The 27,757-nt window shown below is 43.5% G+C and overlaps 1 protein-coding gene across 1 annotated transcript in view; it reads right to left on the minus strand.

The window, feature by feature from the left end:
* The window catches only part of ADAM10 (ADAM metallopeptidase domain 10), a 536,961-nt gene that overhangs the window by 375,080 nt on the left and 134,124 nt on the right, over positions 1-27,757 (minus strand). The window contains exon 2 of the mRNA XM_078685166.1: positions 14,909-15,059. Within this exon, the coding sequence (XP_078541292.1) occupies positions 14,909-15,059 (151 nt within the window). The remainder of the gene's footprint in view (positions 1-14,908; positions 15,060-27,757) is intronic.

Raw genomic sequence — 27,757 nt, forward strand, 5'->3', positions numbered from 1 at the left:
GTTTTTCCATCCTATGTTGGTATGTGCCTCTGGAGCACCGTCTCATCTCTACGATTGGCTGGCTTTTATTGTTTCGCTACTCACTTTTATGGAACTATGTTTTCTTTTGCTTAATCACTGCATGACAGCACATGTGTTTTCTAGCTTTCTCCCTTACATGCTTCTCCCCTCTGCTAAATACTCAACCCCATGCACTGTGTTGCTTTGTTGCTCGTGTGCTTTCCTTCAAATTCCCTGTGTTGCTGTTCTTAGTTTTTTTTTTTTTTGTTGAAAACATATTTTGTCAGACTGCACATATGTTGCAGGGCTCTGCACTCCAGAGACAACTGCAGTATCAAACATTACATCAGCTGGGGACCTGGATCGGTCGGGGCCGCGGCTGCTGCGCATCTTGCAGATTTTTGGAGAATCCTCTGGCCTGTATGTGAACCCGGGTAAATCCACATTATGGGTACTGGGTGAACGGCGGCCGGTCGGTGAGTGGGTAGCGGATTTGCAGTTGGCTTCTGGGGGGGATTAAGTACCTGGGGGTCTACCTGTCGGAGAGAGTGGGCGTCTCCCAAGATCGCAACCTTACTCCGGTTTGGGATCGCACACGTGAGGATCTGGAAGCGTGGTCCCGTATGCCACTCTCCATCTACGGGAGGTCAGCCATATTCAAAATGGTGGCGCTCCCACTGCTCGTGTACCATCTGCAGAATCATCCACACCCGGTTCCGCCTCGCTGGTTCCAGCAAGTCAACTCATCTCTGGGCGGGTTCCTGTGAGAGGGGGGGACTGTACAGGTAGCGCTGCGGACATGCTTCTTGTCGACCTATACGGGGGGCCTTGCCACATCTGATATACTTTCCTACTATCAAGCAGCATATCTGTTGGTCCTCAATGATTGGTGGTATGGGGACAGAGGCGATCCAGCCTACGCGGTAGAGCGCCACCTGATGGGCTCGTCGTCCATTCACGCTTTGGCATATTCTGCGCCGCTTCGGCGGGGTCTTCCATCCGTCACGGAGGTGGTCTTTTCTGTCTGGCGGCAGTCGCTGCGTAGGATGGGATGGTGGAATATACTCACTCGGGATACCCCTCTTTGGCACAATGGTCGTCTGCCCCACTTGGAGACCCTTAGGGGCATCGGGGGGTGGGACGCAATAGGCATCTCCTCATTGGGAGTTGTGATGTCGGGTGGCACTCTGAAGTCCTTCCAAGACCTACAGGACGAGTTTGGGATGCCCCACTCCCAATTCTTTCGATACCTTCAATTCCGACATGCACTGACACCATACCTGACTGACATTGAACACCTCCCAGAATTTAGCCCGCTCGAGGCCAAACTGTTTATAGAGGAATTGACGGACAAAATACTTTACCGTGTATTCCAGTCATTGGTTCAACATTGTTCCCCTGACCTACAGAGACTTCGGGCAGTTTGGGTGGGGACGCGGGTGAGCTAGAAGAGGAGGGCTGGATGGAGGCCCTGGCGAGTCCTAGGGGGGCGGCAATCTCCACACGCCTGAGACTCATACAATTCAAATAACTGCACCGCACCTACTTCACCAGAGAGCGTCTATGGAGGGCAGGTATGATAGGTTCTCCTAATTGTCTACGGTGCAGCTCGGAGTTAGGCACACTCCTACACACCACGTGGGGATGCTCAGCGTTGCATAGGTTCTGGTACTAGGGTCTTTAGCTGCTTATCAGAGGTACTGGCCTGGGATCTTCCTAGGGATCCGAAACTGGCCCTATTACATGTTATGGAGGGGGTGGGGGCAATCACTATAAACGTCATTTATTGTTACTTGGTCTAACATTGGCAAAACGGGACGTTGCTAGGGCCTGGAGGGCACCTCGGGCCCCGCCCCTGGGGCCTGGAAGAACGGCATGGACCCCCGACCGGAGAGTGATGCCCTTCCGACACTTTAAGAGATGGGGGTTGCTGAAGATGCTGTTGGGGTGCTCTGATGGTACTGGCATGTATTCACTGTACATATTGAAATTTCTCTAGTGAACGGCAGCAGCGCAATTTGGGGGCGGGGGGGAGATTGGACTGGGGGGGTGTTTGTATTTCATGAAAACGTCTGACGATGTCATTATTGTTTAACTACGGTGTGCAGCAGACTCCGGAGTTCGGAGCTATGCATTTGTATATGTGCAGACGAATAAAATCTGTTTTTTTTAAAAAAAACATTACATCAGCCGGGAGGCAATCGACTTTTTGTAAAACAAGCAAGTAAAAGACATGACTATCCATATAAAGCTAAATCCCCCCCAACTGACCCACACCCCCACCTACCCCCCTCCCTCACCCCATCCCCTAGAGTCGCACAAGGTCCACAGAGTCCAATCTACGAACAACCTTCATAACGCAGAAAAATATCGGCATATGTACACATGCCCCCCCCGAGCCTCCCCCCGCACCAAGACAGACCCATACATCCCATCATTCACTCCAACGGAAAATCCTCTGTTACGAAAGGAGCCACAGGCCACGGTATTATGCCCAAAGCTTCCATATTTTATAGTGCTTACGTTGGCATTCCCTGCCAACAAAGATTGGCTGTTCCAATCCCATACAAAAGTCCAGACAATTTTTCCACACCGCCACAGACGGGGCCCGTGGATCCTTCCATGCCCTGGCTATATCCCGGTTTGTCAATGTGAGGCCAAGCTGCATCAGATGTCTTTTTTATACATTGCCCCCTACCCCCTCTATAACGTGCAGCAGGGCGACCTGTGGCGTACGTGGGAGCCCCCACCCCAACACCTCTGACAAACAGGCAAAGACCCCCGCCCCCCAGAACCGGTCTAGGGAGCTACACCACCAGACGGTATGCAGAAACGTGCCCTCCTCCCGGCCACACCGGAGACACTCCGGGGAGGCAATCAGTCCCGCCCGCCACAGTCGAATTTCTCTTCTTAGTTTGATACTATTCTGTTGCAACCCACCCCTAGTTATAATTATCAATTTTTGTTATCTTAAAATTGCTTCCAGCCACCCTGCTTTAAAAGAGAAGAGAAAGAAAACATATTGTCAATCCATTTCAGATTAGTAAATAAAAAAAGAAAACAAAGAAGGTGCCTGCGTTATTTTGTAGTCACTCTTGAGTAATGTAGCAAGCATGCATGCACAGAGCTACAAAATGACACACGGTGTAGCACTTTTTTTTATTTTAACCTTCGGACATGCAGCACAGCATCTTGCTGATGCTGTATAGCCTCGCCAAAAGACATTGTCCAAACCACTAGAACCCTAAAATAAGAACGATATGCTTTGCCAATGCTTGTTTTTGCTTGAGGCAAGATACGGAGCCAAGAGGTGGCAAAGCTTATCGAGAGTACTAACCAATTAATCACCAATTAACTATGTAATGGAATGTCCAACTAATAATCTCTCCCTACAGGTACTGCAAATTAAATATAATATTTAAAATGTAAATTAGGTCACAGAAAAATAGAGATCTCTATCTACATTTTGGTTCAATATTGAAGACACAAAACTATGGAAATAATGTAAAGCATACACGAGGGAGAACTTAATATCTAAAAAGAGCGAGATACTCAAAGCAGTAATGGGGAAATCATAATAGGAGACATAATCCAGCTTTTGCACATTATCTACAAACTAAATTATAGATTTGTGGCAGCAGCTGAACAGGAGGTAAAGTTTCAAGATTTCAGAGGAAATTTGCAGTGAAGCCATGAGTGCCTCAGTCCCTTGTGCTGCAGTCTCTCGTTAGTTTATCAGAACTAACGAGAGACTTTACGGCACAAGGGACTGAGGCCCTCCTGGTTTCACTGCAAATTTCCTCTCAAATCTTGATTAAGCATTGTCCCTTACAGTGTATCCGGCAAACATTTTACTTCAAAAAGATTCAAGACTATTCTGAGTTTTACCATCTAGCTTGAGATTGCCCCAAGGCCAGGCATTCTGGCGTGCATGTCTTCTGACTCAACCTATTGGATATTTATTGGGGAATGTATTCACTCTGTCATAAGGTTGGTTAGATTCATCAGTGTCACTTAGATTGCACGTGGAAGGTGAACGTGCAACAAAAAACAAGAAGAAAACAATACAAGCATAGGAATTGGTTCGGAGATTTATTACAATATTGAAGATACTTGTGGAGTTAATTGAAAAATACAGGAGATCCAGGAAGATATGGAGTAGAATTTGTTCTAACATTTCCATATAATTGCGGAATTGTTTGAACTGCACAACCGAGTTATCTACTACTTTGCGAAGTCTTCTAGCCATAATGAAAGAGTACAATCCCCAAGAAAGTGACGGATGGCTGCACTTTTCCAATGTACACATGTCCATACGGGTCTCACCTAACCCAGTGAAGACCACAGTAAATCATAAGTTACAGGGAAAACCCCACTACCTTGCAGACAATGGTCAGGACGACTGCTGAATAATATGCCAAGTGACCTGCAACTTTACTAGTGGCTACACCTGTAGATTATCCGCAAAAAGGTTGTTTCATTTAACATTTTGTGCTTAGTTAGCAGAGTGAGTGTTTGGGAAGGTCACAGCTTCTCTGTGTATCGAAATTGTGTGATCCGAGGCAAGTAGTTGATTTACAGTGCCTCTTTTTTCTTACTAATCACATAAGCGCACTTTTAAATATTTGAGTTCAGGAAGCATGCTGTACAAACACCGCTTATGTTTGATTTAATAGACTGCAATGTTGCCCCATCTATAATAAGAATATAGGCCACATTTAGGGATTACATGAATACGGGCATGTCTCTTGGCATTGTTATTAGGAGGAGAGCCATTAAAGTTTCTAATAACTATCACATTTAATAAATATTTCTCTATGCAGTGATATTACCAGATGTACTAAGGTGAAACACTTCCACAGGTTGAGGAAATAAAATATCTTTAAAATTCAAAAAGTGTATCATTTTTACATCAGGTTTGTTGCACAATTTACACTGTGAATCCTCCTCCATTTGCACCTTCAGCTTATAACATGGGGCACTCTGTCACTCAAAATTATCTATAAAAGTTGAGGACTAGATGCTTGGAGCCTGCCCACACGCAGCAACCGGAGTACTCCACCTTCAAGGATTCTTGTAGCAGAGACGAAGAATAGTGGGTGCAGTGTAAATACGTTTAAAATAGGTGATCCCAGGGCAAGGACTCCAGGCAGTCATGAGTTCCCAGGAAAAACTACCAGGCCGAGGTGGGTTGAGTCAGGCATAGATTCACAAGGGGTGTTTGGTGTGGGGCACTCCCACAATACCTTGGTTTGGTAGTTGTGTCCGGGGGCCAGAGTTTTGTCCCTGTGCATTTTTCTTATTCTCACTTCACTAACAGGTTTTATCTTTTTGGATCGGGATCTTAAACATATATCGCGATAGATTTACCAAAACAGTAATAAATCTGCAGCCATAGATGTATTCCTTGAATAGGTGCAAATGTACTACTTTTTAAAATTAACAAACATTGGCAGTAGTAGGCTTGGAAAGCAGCACCACTCAAGTTTAAGCATGCTAAGGGCAACCAATCACCCAAAAGGTGATGGGATGAATGCTTGCAAACAGTTAAACCAGTGGCAATCGCTCATGGTTCCATTCCAATGCATGTAAATGTATGTGTCTTGTAAAGCGCACTGCTGCCCTGAGGCGTCGTGGCGCTGTAGACCGCTGGGGAACCCGTCCTGGCTATCCCTGTGAGATGATCCCTACTGGGTATCTCCAAGGTGAAACCAGGCATCCCCAGCGAATGTGGGGGGCCGTTGTAGAGATGAGGTAAGCTAATGCCCAGGGTTGCCGAGTGTGATCCCTGGTTAGAGTAGGCACCGAGGCGAGAATTATAGAGTTCGCTGACCCTGGTCCACGACCCTGCCGCGTCGGGAATTGAACCCTGGTCCCGGGCCGTTCTCTGCTTCCGGGTCTGCCGCCTCTAACCAGTGAGCCACACCACTCCGCATCGTTCTTCACCCACTGGGCCACTCTAGAAAGAGGATGCCACCTACTGCAAATCAGCCAGCCCCATTCCTCATGCAAACAGTACATCCGAACCTTGGACATCTCATTCCTACACTCTGCAGCCCACTGCGCTTTTAGTTCAGTGATTTGAGATTCAACCTCCTAAATTTCACGGACTAAGCTACGCCTCTGTGGACAGACACATTCACAGTACAACAACCCTTGATAGTTGCTCATATGAAAAATCTGAATAAAATATTGCAAATATGGACAGTTGAGAGATAAATATCTCAGTGGTCAATAGTGTGAACACATTACAAAAGAACATTTTCAACCTGCGTTTCCTCTTATGATTTGTACCACTGAGGTCAGTTTTAGAGCTAGCTACAAACAGTGTAGAGTGTGTAAAAGACCGTATGTCATAAATTCTTTGAAAAAGAACAGAGAGCGGCCTTTGCGCAGGCCTCCTTTAGTGTCTGTAGATTTTTTTTTTATTGCTTGCTAATGCGTTGATGTGCTGTCCATTAAGTCATGTAACGCCTGTGCTCAACCTGTGTGTTCTTGTGAGACACAGTAACCGGACAGATCTACAGAGAATGGAATCACATCTAACCAGGACTTAATGTGATGCGATTTGAAGTTAATTTTCAGGTGGTGGATGATTCACAGAAGATGTAGCATAGGCATTACAGATTACATAATGTTTGTTGTCCTATAGTTGTGAGGAGGCCGTTGTAGTAAGGTGCAGAAATGTGCCTTAAAATGTTATGTTTAAAAAATGCTTATACAGCGCAATGTTCACCGGATAGGTTTCTTGGCGCTTCTTCAAAAATCAATTTGATATCTTGTGTCTGTACAGTCCTGAAGAGGCCAATGAATTCAGAAGGCCGAAACACGTCAACCTCCCCCTTGTTTAACTGGAGAAGTGACTTAGAGATGGATTTATTCACAAATACCTTGTCTTTGGGTATGGCATGAATATTCTGAACAATCAATATTTGTTCATGCCGACCCGTTCCACTGCCTCCAGGTGGATTAAGGACTAGAAATAAAAAAAGAAGCAACTATTGCACCTAAAAGACAGAGAAGAACAAGCCATGGTTGAACTTATTCGTGTACTTTTATGGTTTATGTGTTCAGTTATGTACATAATTGAGGTTTTTGGATATGTGATGTCAAAAATAAATATATGTTATTTCTCAGTAGGAATACTTGTCAGAATTAGGTGTATGTGTGCTGCGTTGATCTTAAACAATAACAATGTGTTTTGAATAATCAGAACAGAGATATATGGTGGTGACAATGTTTAAGTATGGTAAAATATATATATATTTAGTCTTTTGATCCTTCAAATTTGGGTCATTTTGGATGTTAGGCAGCCTTTGTGATTTAAGTTAACCCTGCCCAGTACCATTTCTGTTTTTGGTACGGTCAGTTAAGGCCACATCAAATCAAACTTTATTCGGCTGCAATAACAGCCATAAAAGTGCGTATTAAACACAGTACATTCATGTAAAAGCAATCAATAAGATGAAAAACCTATTAAAATAACATTCAAACAACTACACGGTCTTAATAAAAGAATAACTATTCTGATAGATGTAAAGAAACATCAATAATTCATTTATCCATGTCAATATCTCTTTCTAGTGAGTAAAGAGCATTTAATACAATTAATCACAGCATAACACCTCAGGGCTACCCAATTGTTGTAAAAAAGTTAAAGTGTAGTTTGTAATTCAGTGTGGGCTATTTGATTTACTTTGCTGACACAGTGACACTTTAGTTGCTGGTTTATACCTTATATTGATTACATGGGGATTGTTGTTTCCTATGCCTTACTTAACCGGTCATAAGGGAACAGAATTTAATCACAAATGTCTTTGTACTTTCCTTTGTTTTACTTTGAAGTCATGAGAACATGTACAGCTTTGTTCACAAGGAAGTACAAACACATAGGCCTTCTTAAATATGCAACATAAATACGGGCCCGTTGTCAAAAGTATCTACTGTGCATAACGTGGTGGTATTTAGGTGCCACTTACAATGCAAACTGCATCTTCTGGCACCATTTTACATCATCCTACTTTGAAGGTACAGCTGTACTTCAGCTTTCATATTGTTGAGTGGCAGCTGGTGTGGTCTGAAAGTGGTGAGCGTAAGACTTGCTAGAAATGTCAATAAGCCAGCAAACGATGCAAGTCAGACTTCATCTACGAGAGTTTGAGGGGGTGGTCATCCAAATGTTTGCAGAAATGGGATAAAATAGTGCATTTCAAAGCAGAATTTTCATAGAACTTGCTATAAAGCCATAGGCTTTGAAAAAGGCATTTGTCATTGGCAGCTTGTCAACAATGCCGTAGCCCATGTGCACTCAGCTGTATTTAGATGTAGTAGAGTTCATGAAAACGCAGCGTTCGTGTTTCCGTAAACACTCCCTGCGAGCACTCGGGCCACTGTGGGCTTCTGATGACAGGAGGGTGACACTTAGTACAAGTTAGTTGATTTTTTTTCAAAATTGATCTTGGGTGCGCTATATGTTGTTAAGAAGTACCTCATTGCACCAATGTCAGCATTTTGTCATGGGTACGCCTTTATGCCATGAACAACAATACGTCAGTACCAGGATTTAGCCACCGATACTGTCCATATACCATTGGTTGACCCACATGTCAAAAATTAAGTACAGGAGGTCAAAGCCAACATTGCATAGTTTGCTTCCCCCAAGCTGATCCCACCAAGCTCCTGTAAGTCGCTATTGCCCTCTCCGAGAAGAATTACCTCCAATATATAGAGCCAGCATTTTGGCACAGGGATCCCATATGCCAAGAACAACTTCCAGGATGTCAAGGCCTGCATTACGCAATGGATGACTTCCTTTCTGACAAGAACTACCTTCCATATGCCAATTACTGAGGGTGCAACCCTAAGCCAAGGAGTATGCTATGGCCAGCTAAAACTTTTGCTCACCAACATGGTCTCGCTCATATAGCCCGTCCTTATTTTACTTTCTTCCCCACTCTCTCTACCTCACACACACTCTCTCACTTCCATTGTCACTTATACACCAACCTACTCCCATTCACATATTCGCACACTCACAAAAACACATTTATACAGATTCACTCAACTCCTGGCGTACAGGTGCTTCACTAAGTGTTCAGTTGGCACCTCAGGGCCCGGATGCAACTGCACCCGTTACATAATTGATTGATTGCTACACCCCTAACTCATTCCCGCTTCTAATGATTCTCCCTCCAATTCACTCCTCTTTCACTTATTAATACATAATCTTACAAACTCTTAGTGATTCTCAGTGCCTTCCCCTTATTGATATAACCACATCAATTCTTATCCTCACTCAAACCCATTGTCATTCACTCACAAACCCATTCATTGCCACTCACAAACCCACTAATTGTCAAACAATTCCAAACACAATCATTGTCTAACACTCACAAACACGCACTCATACACAGAAACAGCAGTGGATTTATTCTTATTTTGTTTACTTACTTTGCTTCCTTTGCTAACCACTCTTTTGTGGCAAATGCAAAAACAACAATTGATGGACAGAATGCAGAACAATGTCATACATTCACCCATGTACAAAGATCTGGGCTTAAATCCATCGTTTTTTTTGCTCACAATGCCATTCCACTTTGGACCCAGCCATATGCAAATCAGTCTTGACCCTGTGCCTCATGGGAACAGTCCAGCCCGAACTGCCAGGCCAGGTCCTCTCCGGACTGGAAATAAGCATCCTAGGACCGGTTTCGGGTTTTCAGCCCTCATCAGCCAGGATAGCTTGACTCCAGTTGTGTGTCTTTTCCTCATTCTTTTGTGGCAGCAACAGTGCAGGAACCAAATACTGGACATCAGAACCAGCAGGGCAAGATTCCAAACGACAAACCAGACAGAGCTGCAGGGCTTGGATTAAAAAAAGGAAAGGCTAACTTGAACCCCTTCCCAGTGAATTGGCAGGACTGGGAGAATAGTCTCATTAGAATCTGGGAAAATCTTCGTGTTCATGCCCATGTTGCTCTATTTTGATGTCCTTGGCCTCTGGGGTCTATAAATGCGCACTCCAACAGCCCCACTTGAGCAGATAGACTGCACTGGCTGAGGCATGCCTGTTAAATAATATAGACTGTTACTGTGTGAGGGGACTTAGCTAAAGTACGCCCGCACACAACGCAGACATCCACCTAAAGAGTGCTGTGTTTTTAAACAGCACTCTGTGGATGGATCGTGCCTCAGCTTCCGGACACCAGAAGCCTAGAGAGGCCTGAGCTGCGCACTGGCAAGAGCTAGGTTTTCCCGCGCGGTTAATTATTTAATTTATAAGTGTTGGTGAAGAGGGTTGGGCTTTAGGTGGCAGCTCACAGGTGGGCGAGCTGCACCCGAATGCTCTTGTTGACGTGTCCCCACTGTAAGTTGTGGTCTAAGCTGTTTCTTCATCATAGGATTTTCTTTTTTAAGACAGCTGGAAGTGACATTTCCCCTAATAAAAAGACAGACTGATTTGTTTTGTCAATGATGGCAAACCCTTCCGCTTTAGCCTTATCCATGGAAGTCAAATGAGCCAGGAAACCTTACTTTTTCTTTTTATTTTACTTTAAGTTCATGTAACTTAACTTTTTCTTCACAAACGAATTGAAAGGATTAAGAATAACTTCATATAAAATCTCGGATTCAAAAAGGTTAGAAAAAATATAAAATCAGTCAAATGTATAACAATATAGCACTACCTGTTCAGCAATTAAAACTTTACGTTTCAACTTCGAATACATGCAATACTTATTTTTTGAAGTTTGGGGCATTACTGACAGGTTACAGAGAAGAGACCTTGTGACAAATACCATGTGTGCAACAAAGGGTGCCCTTTTATCACACATCTAAAATCAATTATACATCTGAGCTGGCACCTGGAGCCTCATCTGAGCTCCTCGAGAAACAGGCGGTGTGCTGTTTGGGGGTAACAGAGGCCATGGGACTACAATGCAGTACTGCCTCTCGTGGGTAAAATGGTTGCCATGTTTTAGTGTGCAGCACAAGAAGATCATGAAATAACTTTTAGGACCGGCATGGTAAACCTTGGATCTGCAAAGCACGGAGACCTGATGTTCAAAGCGTTTAACAGATTAGCAACAGCTACACATTCCGAATTCAGAACAAAGTCTGGAGTGTGCAATACGAGACCCCGCTTAGCCAACATGTGACTAGGATCACAAAGAAAGTGCCTATCTGGATCTATGAAGTGCCCCTTTGTTCTTCCTGATGACGAGTCATGTGGACTTCGGAAGTGTGTGGTTTGATCACCCATTCAACAGTGAACCACGTTAAGTACAGCAACAGCTTCCGCAACACACAGGGATGGAGCAGAAACACATGAAAAGGAAGGAGAACAGTCTATCCTTCCTAGGCCTCGCTCACCCATCTTTAAACAGAATGTGACAAGGAGGGAGCACATTACTACAGAAGAGTAGGATTGGTGAATGGTAATGTCATGCTTCTGTTCAGTGCGGCCCGTTTAGCAGAGAAGGGAGTTGGGTGTAGAGGATCACATGGATTTGCCCAGAAATGCAAAAAAAGTAAGTCCAAGTTAAGATACTTAGATTTTTGATAGTTTACATGCTAGGAAGAAACATTGAAAGTTCAACGCTGCTATACCTATATCAATGCTAGAGTGCATCATGCATTGGCCACAGTGTTCATGAACACCAATGAGAACCCTTGACCACTGTCCCAGCTTAGCACTTTCTCCAGCCCCAGTGCCATAAAGAGGAAAGATGGGGACAGCATCCATATTTTCCACTCCTCATTAAAGTGCAGTGCTGGATCAGAACATGTTGGACACCCCTGGGGCACCCAATTCCCCCTGCTCTTTCTGCTCTCACAATGTAGATGGGTGTTTGCCATAACTGCACTTCCCTCTAGACACTCTCGCCAAACAGATGCCACACTCAAATCTGTAAGCAGAGATACCTCCCTTGCTTTAAGTTTCTAATAAGTATTAAAAAATATATAGGGCATTTCACAAATATCCTGCAGAGCGGGGTAAATGGGATAAGGAATAAAACTACGGGTGTTACTTTTTCTTGGGGGGGGGGGGGGAGGATGTGTAGTCTTTCACCATCAGCCACAAGCATCTCATAGCATCTCAGGAGCATAGTAATGCAGCCAGTGTCACAAGTCTATACACTGTTGTGAAACATGCCACACAGACCACAAGCCATACAGGGTGCAGCAGGTTTATTATGTACAGGTCTCTGCATTGGCCCAGGTGCAAAAGACATCTAAATCACTGAGCAAAAAGTGATCACAAAAACCACCAATTATGAACTGCTCCATCAGTAACGGCACTGGGATAGCGGTACCAGGAAAGCAACCCATTTAGAGTCAGCAGTAGCAGGTGGCAGTAGTGTATGCCAAGGAGCATCCCACTCGTGGCCAGTATCTTAATGAACCTTCTACTAGAAGACATCTCTTCTTGTGTTTACTTTATGCTGAGCGATGATCCTTCGGTAATCTTTCGCATATAGCAAGAGTCCAGGCTAAAATCCACAGAAAACAAAGGACTAGAAAAACTCAATTATGATAGGGCTCAAGTCATTAACATGCAGCGGGAGCTCAGCCTGGGATTATGTGCAGCAACAGAACAAATTCAGCAAGTATATACACAGAATTAAACAGCTTAATTTCAGATGAATTATTAAACTATGTTAGATGTGTGTGTGCTCAATGCTCATTGAAAGTCTGAGCAAAAACCAAACCAGTTCAAAGCTGCGTTATGAACTACCACCGCAAATGTAAAACCAGTGTGCATGTGGTGCACCTTGTCCTTCACAAAATAAAGGTACTTCTTAATTGTTTGTTAATAAAAAAAAAAAGACATTTTGCAAATATGATAGTGCACTGATTTTTGGGTTGTCTGTGACCAGAGAGGGCCACAGATACCTTCACATGCCTGGGTAACGCTAAGGGTAAGTAAAAATACCTAGTCGTGACCAGAGTTTCAACAGCCCTTCCACACAACTCGAGCCCACAAGCAATGCGAGCCATTTATCTGAAGCACCTTAAATCCCATATGGCGCGTCAGTCCACCATCAAATGCCTGCCATTTCAAATACATAAATGATTGCAGAAAAAGACCGCTCAGACCTGTTCATTACTTTAAGTGCCTGAAAAGGGCCATCCAGCGTAGAAGGGAAAAAACAACTTCTCTCGGCCCGCTTCTCGAACAATCACCAACCAATCGCCAACAGAGATTCTAGAATGTTAATGTGTTTGATGTCTGCTGGGGTTTCCATTCACCAGCTGCCCTATTGAATTGTCTTTTCTGTTCGTACTTGTTCACCCAGCCCAAGAGAACTCGCTGTGATCAAAATTTTGGTTCACCACTGAGAGAATTGCGGAAAGTATGAATGTGAACCTGTCCCCTGCTGAAATGTCCCTTCCCTGGTGGTGTCCTCCACATACAGAGACAACATTACAGACAAGAGGGAGGTTCCTGCCCCACATTTGGACCAAAGCAGAAGAGCTCGTCTCTGACCATCCCAGGGTCTCTCAACCTCAGATTCCAAAGTCTATCCATGAACAGTGGAAAGAGAACACTCACCCTACACTCTTCGCATCTAGATGGATCGCCTTCACAGTACTAGGGTGGAAGCAGTCTTGGGGTAGGGGTGTAAAGTGTGCGAGCTCTACAGTATGACAAGGTTGCAAAAATGAATTTGTCTCATCTCCAAGTTAGAGTTAAAATGCAGAGCTGGTGAGTGAAGAAAAAGTGCATCAGACCAGCTGGCATCTGTTATTGCATCCCATCTAGTTAAGTTCTGTGCTTCAAAATGGGGACTGGCCCTAAAAAGAGCGGTTAAAAAGGGGTCACTCTTTGTTAATTAAATGCACTCCTGGTTTTAAAACAAAAAGTGATTGACAAGCCCTGTTGCAAATAATAAAAGACACAGAACAGTTGTGTTCGACCACAAGCAAATAAAAGCACATGAAAAAAACATACATTTTCTACATTACGCAACAACTACAAAACAAAAACTGTCAAACTATGTTTAAAGAAAGTTAGGGTAGCAAGGGCATCGAGAGGGCTGGGCAACTGAGCAAACATTTTCTACAGGAGATGTGTGCTCACTCTTGGGATCGGCGGGCATGAATATTGGGCACTGGTGTGGGCAGGTAAGGGTATCAAGAAGTATTGTCCAAACAGTTGGCGGAGTTTTAATGCCAACAGTGAAAACAACTGGAAACCAGAAAAACTTTGTAAACCTGAAGGTTGGCCACGAGGATTAGAACGAACGGAGGCATCTGAACCCCTCCACTACAATTCGAGGTGGAGATCAAGAGGACAGAAAGGTGGTTACAAAAAGGAGGTGATCCTGATCTATGCGGGGAGCAGAATGATACTGCCAGCATCAGGAATTTAGTAGCCAAAGAGAGGAAACCACAAAGAACGGGCGTAACAGAATCATACACTCCCACCGGTGTGAAGATCTTTAACAGTTAAAACTGTATTATTACATTTTAAAGTTAAAATGTGCTTAAGAAAATAATGACGTTAAAGAAATCCATAGTATACCCGGACACCCTCTGTTGACCATGAAAACCGACGCAGTAGAGGCTGTGAAAGATACACGCACAACACCTGAACTTTAGTTGAGATTAAAATTGGGTATCTGCCACAATAAACCTTCCATGGTTTAAGCCCGTCAGTCACTCAATCCAATAACTGTTCGAAACACCATGGTCTGCTAAACAAAAGATTAAGGTATCTATAAACCAATGATGGTGGAACGCTTGAAATCCCAAGCATTACTGTAACGGAGGGTCACTAGAACTGACAAGACACGACAATTGAGGACATAGCTTGACAAGCATTAACATGAGCAAAGCATAACATTTATGTGCCTTGTTGCATACCTACTGACCATACTTTATATTAAAAAATAAGCAGCCTTACCTTCCGTGTGCATGGAAATCTAAGTGTACAAACTGCTCAGCATGGCTTGCCGCTCTTTTGGCACGATTGTGTTTTTGGTGTAAGGAATCCGTGTCGTAGGACAAGCCTTCATAATGCCGGATGAATTTATTCAGGGGTCTCCCATACTGACCTGTGGAAAGGATAAGGAAACCGTTACAAATGCTTGATTCTTCAGTGTAACAGGTCAAACACCACTTTGAGGCTGGGCCGAACCCAGAGCCTTTTACAAGACAATAATAGCTAATTGTTAAAACATTTAGATCCCCCAAAATCTTTTGCTCAAACAATAGCTACAGCAGAAGAAAACTTTTAGCATGCCACTCCAACCACGAGCTTCACCAGAGAATATCTCCAACACTACCAGGTACAAGATAAAATATGGTAACTACAAATCAATATCTTTTCTCCATCCTGGAGGCAGAATATTTCTGAGAACCAGAAGACAAAAACCTTAACGTAGTACACCCAGTTTACAGTGCACAATTCCTTTGTAATGTTCAGTAAGCACAGCAAATTGCAGTGCTTAGATGACCATAGTGAGTTCAAGCGCCATATAACCCTCCACCAACTTATCAAACATAGGTCTTTTTGTGTAACAGTGAGCTGAATCCCAGTGGAGCCAGAAAAAGGAGGTAGCAAGTATACAATATTTAGAACTACACAGGTTAGTTCACTAGGACATTCTTACAACTATATTGAACACTGAAGGATGATCAGCAAACATTTCCAAAATGGCGACGGTGCTCCCTGAATTGAGAATTTATCACGAAGAGTACCTATTATCTATGGTCTTAATGTTTTTGATCCAATAACATTGATCACAATGGCAATGGGCACAGGTTTCACCATCAAAATGTTTAGGTTTGTAACCGCATATTTTGCAATAACTACCACTATGTAACAAATGCCAGGAGAAATGTTTGGGTATTATTCAAACTTTGCTGAATAAATATCCATCATGTCTGTAGGGGGAGAGTCTCTGATCATACTACCATAAATATTTTAGTAGCACTGTAGGGAAACCCAAAATCTGCAAGTTGTTCAAGTTCTGAAATTCAGAACAACGTTGCGCTGGGCTTAATAAGTTAGAACAGTTCAGTCCCATCACAGAAAGCGGATCACCCACTTTGCAGGCACTGGATGGAAGCATCACACATAACTCGCTGCAGAATGACTAAGACCCTCGGCGTACTGTACCCATAACACAATCAAAGGCAGAGGTCTATCCTTCACCTATCACATACAAGAGGACGGTGGATTTGCTATTTTGACCCGCACATCAACATTAGTTCTCAATAGTCAAGAAAAGTTCAGTTCAATAGCATACACAATGCACAATATGGAGTGCCACTTTGGTGTTAGATGCGCATCCACCTAGGGCATCAAACCGTCACCACCTGCCCAAACCTCAATTCAGGCTGTAGGTCAACTCAAAGTCAATAGAACACCAGTGCACCTCCAAGATAGTCACTTTAATCCTTACGCTATTTATAGCGTTTTACTGTTAGTCCATATCCTTGATCAGAATCCAATCCCAAAAACCACACAGTGTAGGAAATTCAAGCTTTTATTTTTCAAATGCTATGATCCACAGCCGACGCGTTTCGCCCCCTTCGGGCTTTCTCAAGGCTTTTTATGGTATCATATCAAATGTCAATTCCTGTATCAATGCAAGGTTTATACTAAACCCACTAGTGTGCCTTTGTCCAGTTAATCTTAGCCTGAACCGACGTGATGTAATTGCACAATCTCTTTGATCTTTTCAATTACGTAGTATGGCCAATCTGTTTTCCAGTAACAATATTGTTAATCCGGAGCCATGATAAGTTCCCAGTTATTCTCAATATTCACAGAAGTCCGTCCTGAATACCGTCGGATGCTGGTGCCGGATAGCAGGGACGGTATTCAGGACGGACTTCTGTGAATATGGAGCATAACTTGGAACTTATCATGGCTCTGGATTAACAATATTGTTACTGGAAAACAGATTGTGCAATTACATTACGTCGGTTCAGGCTAAGATTAACTGGACAAAGACACACTAGTGGGTTTAGTATAAACCTTGCATTGATACAGGAATTGACATTTGATATGATACCATAAAAAGCCTTGAGAAAGTCCGAAGGGGGCGAAACGCGCGTCGGCTGTGGATCATAGCATTTGAAAAATAAAAGCTTGAATTTCCTACACCGTGTGGTTTTTGGAATTGGATTCTGATCAAGGATATGGACTAACAGTAAAACGCTATAAATAGCGTAAGGATTAAAGTGACTATCTTGGAGGTGCACTGGTGTTCTATTGTCTATCCTTCACCTAGCCTGGGGAGAAGAGCAGGTCAGGGGCTGCACTGGAGTGATTGGCAAGCTCAAGTCTGGGGCACGTACACATTTGAAACTTCGGTTCCAGATGCAAGAGCTAAATTAAGAGCACATCACTCACTACACCATGAAGCTGTTCCAAAGCCCCCATCCCTTCACTTGAAGAGCTGCTTATGTATTGATCCTAAATGCACACACTGCAGTGTTATGTCACCTGCTGTATTATACTAAAGGGTACAGATGACTTATTCGTCCTTCTGTTTTATATGCAGAATTTTGGCAATAGATGGTTATTTAAGCGGCATATGAACCTGGAGAGAAACCCAATCTGTTCAGGGCGCCCGATACATTATCGATAGTGGTACTCTTTCTCGCTCAACCAGAACTTCACAGACTTCTTCCTTGAAATTACTGCCTGGTGTACGCTTGTGCAGATGCTCAAAGTTCCTGTAAAGTATTTTAGAGAGAGAACAGAAGTTCGCTACCAAACAGGTCCTTTGTGCTTGGGCAGTATCTCTAGAGTTCACAAATGAGAAATATGGGATAACTGATCTACTAATAGTAGGTATGTTACACCGAGTTTCATTTTTACATGTAGCCGATCCTAATAAGTCACATGGCTAATTAGCAGGTCTGTAATCCGCAGACCATCCTACTTCCATGCGCCTGTTGTACAAACAACTTCACTATGTTGCAAACCTGATGGCAAAAATTGCATGTCCACCTCTCAGAATGGGTGTCTGAAACACAGTGGAATGGGCAGCAGATGGCGAGTGTGCCCATTGCAACAGAAAGCCTCCCTGGCGAATAGTATAGTAGGAAATGTTCAACTGCCTCAAGCTTCATTGTACTAATGTTAGACTGACTCACCTCCCATTCTCTTGGAAATTACTCAACCTACACGAGTTTACTAGTGTCCTTTCCATCTCCCTTGCCCACCCATGTGGTGCACAGGCAGCTACCTCAGACAAGGAACAATGGTTCTTGACACACTGCCATATACTACAGTGCCAAGATGGATGCCAAAAACGCATGTAACTCGTTAAGACTGATTTGTTCTTTCATTTGTGCTACCCACAACTTTTAGTCGATACAATAAAGACATTTTTAAAAGGTGCCCCCTTAATACCTGTGGATATTCATGTTGTAAAAAACCTCAAGTCTAAGTACAATGATACCGCATTTCAGGTCCTGTAACAATTTTTCAAGCTACTACTTACTGCCATCACTCTGTAACACAATTAGAAAACTGTGATAGATTAGATACATTCTAGTTCTACAGATTTCCTGAGCCAGAAACACGTGTACACAAAACATTAGCTGCACCCAAGACAGAACTAAAGAGGTAGAAACATAAGAGCATTACAAGCCAAAAGCCAACAGATGCTACTCAAGTTATGCTCTTTATTGGAATTAATACTCTATTCCTTCTGAGTCTCATCTCGTCTCTCTCATGTCAAGGATGAAGAGAAGCAAGATGACAACCTAGATGGACCAAAACACCTAAATGTTGATTTTCAGTTCGCATTCACTCCACCTTGAAACACGTAGAAGAAACAGCTGAATCTCAATAATGATTAAACCTAGAGTTTGTGAGACAAGCCAATGAATTGGTTCTACTACTGATAGCTGTGTGATGCTAGTACCTATATGTCTGTGTGTCATTATGTTCCCTCTGTTAATATTTGTCCTCTAGAGCGGTGCTCCGTTTACCTGCGATGTAGCCAGGTGAGGTGGAACTTTTCTCTCCTACCACTTTGGTAAGTGAGCATACACACAAGGTGTATTCGAGGCCTATATGAGTATCTATCGACTGAAGATGTCCATATAGTGGTTCTCCCCATGATGATTGCTTTAAGATGTATTGAATACAGCGATCTAACCATGACTATGTGTTGTGTGTTTCTCTTTCTATGTATTTGTCTTTGTATTTCTTCAGGAGAAGGATGGAATAATTAACATTCAGGTAATCTTTTACCTTTTTACACTTTAAACAGCAGTAGCGCTAATGGTCCTGGAGAAGCAGTAGGATACCATGTGGATCCATTTAATCTGCAGAAACATGTCGACCTTCCATTCTCTATAGTGGTTATTTGTCAATACCACTTCGCACTCTTTTTATTGATTTGGGAGTAAAGGTGGGCATATTAAAAAATTCTCTCTCCCCTTAACTATCCAATTTTATCATCCTTAGCAACTCACTGGTTCACTCACTTTCACATATTTGGGCACTGCTTTTTTTAGTCAGACACCCCACACGATAGCTAAACTGGGCCCCACAGGATAGGTCAAACTTTTGAGATGTGTCAGTCACCTGTGGGTTTTCAACTCTACCTTGATGGTATAAAAGATCCCAGATGATGTAGGGCGGATTCGGTGTGGTGACTGATGGGAATCTGTTTACACAGAATGGATACCCTAAGCGTGGCTGTATCAGCACACATTATTAGTTAAATATTTTATCCCCCTCCTTGACTTTTACATAGTTAGACTTCTTCTTGACTTCTTTGCTACCCATTGTTGGTTTAACAGCTGAATCTCCGCCAAATAAACTCCAAATACATTTGTAGTGATGGGAGGATCTCAACCAGGAGATGAGGTCTCCATTGTAACTTGTACACTGAGCAACCCTAAGAAGTCACTGAAGAAAGGATTAGCGGTTTTAGCCAAGACAACCAGACTTGATAAGACCTAAATGAATCCTTGCCGAACACGCCAGTGCAATTATCTCTATACTGGATTCATACATCAGGGTGGAGTTTACAATACACAAGGAATAGTGGGCAATGGGCCCCAGATGAACTTCAGAGTGGTCGGTGCTTAAAATGTTGTGATGTTGTCTTAAAGTGACTTGAGTGGTGGTCTTATCCAGTTATAGGTCGCTTCGCCTACCAAGATGAGGAGTAAGAAGGAGAACGCGCATTTTACATTCTTTTATATGAGACTATACAGAAACACTCCAGGAGGAGCCCACACCACATATGCATGCACTATATACAAGCAGTCATAGCGAATGCTGAATGTTGAAATGCGACAAGGCAACCTGCAAGCATGCCCGGGAATATGAAGCCATCATTGATGATCTTAAAGAGAGTCTACCCAGGAACAATAGCAGGGAAATTCACAGGTGTGCACTAGTTACAGTCAGCCGGCGCCCCAACGTCACACCCTGGGGTGCACGCACTCAAAAGCTCTTGGCCAGCGGACCCCAGTTTAAGAACAACTGCTCTAAACTAAACACAACAAAGATAGTAAGTCAGAAATCAAGGAAGCCATGACAAAATGTGAAGCTCTTACAAATAACCTTCACCACTTCACCACAGTGAAGTAGTGTGGCTCACTGGTTAGAGGCGGCAGACCCGAGAGCAGAGGACGGCCCGGGACCAGGGTTCGATTCCCGGCGCGGCAGGTTTCTGGACCAGGGTCAGCGGACTCGATAATTCTCTCGCCTCGGTGCCCACTCTGATCAGCGTTCACACTCGGCAACTCTGGGCATTAGCTTGCCTCATCTTCACTAACGGCCCCACCAGACCGCCGGGGATGCCTGGTCTCACCCTGGAGATACCCATTAAGGGACCATCTCTCAGGGAAGCCAGGAAGGGTTTCGCAGCGGTCGAAGCGCCTTGGGACCCTACGGGTAAGTAGTGCGCTATATAAATGCCTATACATACATACATACATACACCACTCTGTCATCAAGAACTAAGTATCAGGCAGATCTCAGACTTTGCTTGATAGGGTTCACCAAGGAGGACAGCGTCGCAGCCCATGACATCGCTTTGTAAATGTCTTGTAGGACCCACCCGGCACTAACAGAGGAGCAGACCACCACGTAGCACGCGCATTGGTTACAGGCAGCCTGGATGGTGCCCTCTACATCACTGAACAAGAGCAGTCACATTTCCAACTTGAACCCTACAGGGTGGCAACAACCTGATGAGAAGCTAAAACGCATCATTAGCAGCAGCCAGACCCACTGAACGTGCAATCCTCGCTGTGCTGCCTCTTCCCTTGAGCATAGCAAGTCTGAAATTAAGGTGTTTATGTATTTCAGCGAGCTGATCAGTGTGAATTTGCGAAATTTGGAAAATAGTGTGAATTTCGCACCAATTAACTGAACGTTTTGCAACGTACCCACAGAGAGCTCAGCTCATCTGAAGCAAATGTTAGTGGAAATTCAAAGACTGCTGATGGGTTATGGATGGCTAGATAGGGCAGAATCCATCGACCAGGCCAGCCAAAAGCACAAGTGACCACTTTGAGCCTGGTCTAGCAATGTCATTAAAAAAAAGAAAAAACACTTGATTGTCAATGTAAATTACTTGATAATTATATGCTTAATGTCTGCCTTAGTTTCTCAAACAGGGCGAAAATCCCTTAACTACGCATTTTTTTAAAACAAAACCCTAACCCACATGAAGGCAGCATAAAATTAACAAACATTACAGTGCTACTTAAGTAAGAGTTGTGTCAAGACCTTCGATTGCATTTTACGGGTAATTTGAGGACCCAACATGCTTGGCACATTAGATCTTTCAAAACACTGGCCTACTGGAAATCAAATTACACTTTCGATTTTTATAGCACCAGATGTACAGACATTGCACAGCAGCCCTTTACATAATTGGAACCGCAAGTACAACGCGAGTCTGCGGCAAATTAACTTTGAGTGTATGCAGCTCGTATTTTTGTGCTAATCAAATGTGTCAGCGGTGAATCAGAAGCTATAATTGTGCAATTTATCGGAACTGGATCGACAGAAGGTTAATGGAGTTTTGCAATCAGCTCGAGACTAAATACTTGCACTTCCTGAGCCTGAGCTTGAACATGGGTTTCCACGTTTGCATTTTTAGATGGCATTCCCGTGTAGGTTTCATAATAAGTGTTTACATGCTGGATTTGATGACCTGGCTTGGCAGTTCGAACAGGACTGTTCCCATGAGGCACAGGGTCAAGACTGATTTGCATATCGCTGGGTCTAAACTGGGGTGTCATGGTGAGTAAAAGAACAATGGATTTAACCCAGATCTGTGACTGGGGTGAATGTTTGATTTGTTCCGCATTCAGTCTATCATATGTGTCCCTTTTGGATTTGAGCCGGTAGCAGCTTAGCCATGACAAACCTCTTCAGACCCTAAGGCCTTGAAGATCACAGACGAGTGCTTGCTTAGCCCTCTTCATGCTTCCCATGCTGGGGAGATCTTAGATCCCAATGTTCATGGCCGTAATGGTTTGAGATGCTATGAGGAGGGTGCTGCTCCAAAGGTAGGCCCTGGAGCAGAACTGTCAGTCTTTGTAAAAGAGTATTGAGTAAAGATGCTAGTAAAAAAGGAAGAAAGGAAGAATGAGAGACGGTGCAGTCACAAGTTTCAAAGCATGAGCAAAGAAACAGTCCCATGTGATGATAAACAGTCAGTCAACCGCTTGCACAGGATCTTAAATGTGTTATTAGTTGATGCCTTTAAAAGGTTTAACTAAAGAGATACCTAAACAAGTCACCAGTTACCCAGGCTGGTCAAGTGTTCGTAGTGGAAACCTTTTAGTTCTGTGGAGTTATTTTGTTTATCGGTGGACTAGACTCAAGGCGGTGACTCACATGAGTGCAAAAAGGTGCCTTTGATTTTACAAAGAGAAATGGGGCATGTTGGACACCCACTTGCATATTTTTTGTTCATGTTGTCCATTCCACAGGTGTGGGTCCATCAAAAGCTCTGGAGGTTTGCCATCACTATTACAGAGATAGAAAACCTCTCAAGTCGGCAGTCTCTGTGCCATCTGGTAGCTAAAATGTGACTATGTTGGAAGAAGGTGTCACTCAAATCACCACGCTCAAAGGTCGGCTACAGAATATTGGTACCCCAGAGATCAACTGCATTTTCTTATGGTTCAAGGTTATCCCTGCACCTTGCCACAGTGCTAGTAGTGTGTTAATGCTGCAATCTAGATTTGATTGCCTCTATGGTTAGTGAGGTGGTAACCATCAAACTCAAGCTGCCCCACTGCACCTCCTGCCATGCAATAAAGCACAAACAAGTAACTGCAGCACTGATAAGAAAGCAGTAAACCCCCACATGTTCCCAAGACCATATACCAAGGGATATTCTCGGGTTGGTGTGGTTTCAGATTGCTGTGTTGAAAGCACTCCAAGGTTATTTCCGGTTCAGAGGTTGGACACGCTGTAGGCACTGAGGCATCTGCCCTAGTGTTTTCATAGGCAATGAACAATTCAATGCATGCAAGAGTTTGAACCATAGCCTCCAACTTGTTAACAGTGGGTTACACGATCAACACATCCAATAACTCGTACAGAGTACACAATGTTTTAATACAGAACCATCTTTAAATGGGTGCTACATCAGGCCATACCCTTTCGAACTAGAGATAATACATCAGAGGATTGTCAATTCCTACTCTCAATGCAATTACAAGAAGGCCTGGAGCACACCGTGGTGCATTTTGATCTTTAATTCTAGTCCGCAATAGAGCATGTTTCTAAGAAAATCCAGGGCCCATTGGTGATACAGCCGTAATTACAATAGAGGCAGTAAGTAGACAGACCCAGTAATAAAATTTGGTGGCAAGATGTTGTCGAAGGCTTCATAAAGTACAGGTAACAATTCTTTAACCAGAAGTATATGCATTAGAAATGCGTGCTCTGGGCCATCTTGGACTGGAGACTTCCAACCTTCCAGGCCAGAAACTAGAGCACTACTAAACTGATTGGCAAGTAACACCTTTTATTTATGGTGCGAGGACGCCGCAAAAGGGTTGTACGAAGCCCTATATAAAAACCAGTTACTAGATTTATTTTTGAGTTTTATATAGTGGTAGCTGGGCAAGAGGGTATCAAAGCGCTTTACAGGTTGTCAGAGTAAGTTTACAAGAGGAGATTCATACAAGTACAAAATTAAAAACAATAAGGCATTAAGCGGACAAAGTCATGAAGGTAAATGCTGCCCTGTTATGTACCTTTGTGTCTCTTTGTAAGTGATAAAGAGGGGAATTCATATGAATGAAAAGTTAAAAAACAATACAGCATTAAGTGGGCAAAAGTATTCTCACAATCTGTAAAGCGCTCGGATACCGTCATGTCCAAATAGCGCTATATAAAACTCAAAAATAAATAACAGGGAAGCATTGAGAAGAGGACATAGATAAGAGACTGTCTGTAAGGGATCCAGTCAATGAGAGAAACGTAAAGCAGCTAGTGCGTGTGCTGAAGTAGTTGTTGGGCAGTAGAGATTTGAGGTTCCGTTTGAAGGAAGGTGAAGAGGGGTTGTAGCGGAGATCCTTGGGGAGTGAGTTCCAGATCTTAGGAGCATTTCCTGAGAAGGAGCACGCCAAGGATGATATCTTCTTCAGATAAGGCAGAATGAGAAGAAGAGAGTTGGAGCTTCTCAGTGCCTGGACACTTTCTGTTCATAATAGCTTGGCGCCTACGTATTTGGAATTTTTAGTATGAAGGGCTTTGTGGGTGATACAAGCTGTTTTGATCTTGCATCTTTCTTCAACCCGAAGCCAGTAAGACTCTTGAAGGCAGGCAAGATGTGATCAAATCCCCGTGAAGAGCCTGGCAGCAAAGTTGAGAAATGCTCTAAAGTGGCGCACATTTCGGAGTTCATGTGAGGATGGCATTGCCACACTCCAGTTTCGAGAGGACAAGTGATTGCACTACAGTCTTAAGATCATCTGGGGGAATTAACGGTATGATGTTCAGCATCAGGATTAACCCAGAAACTAGAGGACAACCAGAGGTTAAACTGAAAAACTCAATCCGACACATAAAATGCTAGTTGTTTAAGGCGTTGCTGTGTAAAGCATACTAACTTTCTTTCAGGTACTAGTTTCCTGCAGGTCTCAGATACTAGTTTCAGCTCATTCTGCCCCTGTCTGGGTGGAAACGTGTTTGCAGACAGCATTCAATGACAGTAGGGGAGAGATTCAGCAGTGGTGAACAGCCTGAGTTTTACAGAAGTTTTGGATTCAGGAACCACAGTGTACATGGGCTGTGACAATGTTTACTTTTTGGGACGAGCCATCAGCTACAGTCCATGGGTCATGAGAGCAGCACTGCCTCCCTAACCAGGGAGCGCAGCCTCTACATGAAAGGATATGCCTGGGGAGAGCTAGCAGTGTTTGCTAGTAACCGGTTCAACACTGCTAGGACGGTGGTTGAAACCCAAATTGCTAATATTTACTCTATGGCGGTTCCACCCTCCTGATTTTCGGTCCAAAGTATCACAACAGAATGGGGAAATCGTAGAGATTAGTCATCTGTGAGGTGGTTGAATTGTAGCTACAGGGGAGTGTGCGTACGGTGGAAGCATGAGCCGAAACATGTCAATGTCCTGTTTATTTGTGTATTTTTTAAACAGTGCTCAACATCTGCGTTACCCTGCATCGGAAGTGGGAAATAAGGAGCAGGAACAAGGGTACAGTAGTACAAGGTGAACTAAACAACATTACACAATGTAGGAGTGGCATCAGTCTAAGCCTGCTTTTCTTAGTTTCACAGTTACTGTAGGTCAGTAACTAGATCTCTTCTAGATGGACGTGTACAGACATTTGCTTACTCAATCTGATCACTTTAGGCCACTGAACAAACATTTTAAAACAAAAAGTTTCAATTGGATAAGTCAGAGATACAGATGTCTAATTGTGCAGAGACTTCCACGGTTTATGAATCCACACCTGAAAACATGAACTATCACATTCTTACACACACAACTTGCACATCACCTGTGCATCCAGCCGATGCACTAATTTCCAACCCCACCCCTCCAAGAACCTCCACCTTCTAGTCCTCTCTGTGCCCCATCCACCCAGTGGTCTAAGTACAAAAAACTATGAACTTGTGAAGTAGTACGAACATCTATGGATTGGAAGGGTGATGACAATGGGGTTTACACGGGCAAAAGCGCCATGAGCCTGTGCATTCACCAACCGCAACACGTTTCAGGATGCAAAGTAATCCTGCCCAAAAATCCAGACATGGATTTAGGTATTTCACATGACATGGGTCCTTTTTCTTTTTTTTTTTTTTTTACATACTTGATTCTGCATGAAAACCAAGCAGTCTTCGATTTTGAAACTGGAAATCCATGTCTTGGAGAAGATTTGTTGGGGTGTGGGGGGGAAGACCGTTCAATCGCTGAGGAGTGCATCCAAAAGTTTTGTAAAACATTAAATCCGATCTGGGGGAAAGGGGCTTACTAACAAACTGTATTGCACAACACAATGAGAGCCCCTGGGATAAGAAGGCCATGCAGACCCACCACCCGGGCAATAAGGTTGTAGAAACAGCGTGTCTGAAAGAGAACCATCTCTTGCTGAGCAGGGGAGCGTAACCCACTCCAGCTCCCCTGCGGGTCTACCACTCCCTACATCCTGGAGCCTGTATTTCTCTGCTTTCCCTCAATCTCAGAGAGGTTGCACCTCGTACTAGGACTGCTGCTGTTCGGACGCATATTCTTTTTCACTAAGCACAGCAACGGACCTGCATTAAGGAAAAACATGTGCAGGGGGCAGGTGGGGGGTGAGGTGGGGGGGGTGCGGGGATTTGAAGTTAAGTGTTCCAGTTGTTCATATTGTTCTGTTTTCATATAATGGAATCGTTTCTACTCCACTGCAAATACATGGGCTGTTGACCATTGTGGGATACCCGCACATCATTTGATGCCCTAACTTGGTAATTACTCTATGGATCCTCATGCAACAAATGTGAACTGTAGATTCAATGAACACCTATCTAATTTACCCTCGGTACTTGTTAAACGCTGTATTTCCAAATGCTGTGATGTCACTTACATGCTTTATCTGAGCTGTACATGAAACCATAATCTCGCTTCTCTTTCTTGAAAATGCTTCATACAAAATGCACAACATGTAATAAAAAAATAATAATAAAAAAAATGAATGGGAAAGTTATTCCATATAGTTCCCGCCTAGTTCGAGCTCACTTCCTCAATGATAAATAATTCTTTTGATAATGAATCAATGCGTAACCTCAAATTCGCAAGTTTATGAGCACATTTTAACACTTACTTTGAAAGTATGTAGCCTAGCGGTTAGAGCGGTCGACCTCGAAGCTGGGGAACTAGGTTTGAGTCTTAGCAACGACGCTCAACATCCTGTGATTCTGGGCAAATCACTTAATCTCCACGTGCCTCCCAAAAATGAATGTGTCCGTCTGTAACGAAACTGGTGCTATGTAAAGCGCTCTGATACCAGAAGGGTCGGGTCTAGTTCGCGCTATATAGAAAGTCTTAAGAAAAAAAAAAATCAGGATAGTGGGCAAGGTCATTTATCAAATAAATAGCAGTGATGACGTCTGCCTTAGGCGAGGGGGAACACAACCATCCCTCATTCCAAATCTGGCCACAACCCCATTCTGCCATAATCAACACATATGCGGACACGGCTTTCATCTGGCAGTATTTCAGTTCACTGCAGGCATATAGTAGCAGTAATGTGTTGACCCCCCTTCAAAAGACATAAGTACAAACGGCAC

The sequence above is a fragment of the Lissotriton helveticus genome, chromosome 3_2, assembly GCF_964261635.1.
Source record: "Lissotriton helveticus chromosome 3_2, aLisHel1.1, whole genome shotgun sequence".
In the NCBI taxonomy this organism is placed as follows: domain Eukaryota; kingdom Metazoa; phylum Chordata; class Amphibia; order Caudata; family Salamandridae; genus Lissotriton; species Lissotriton helveticus.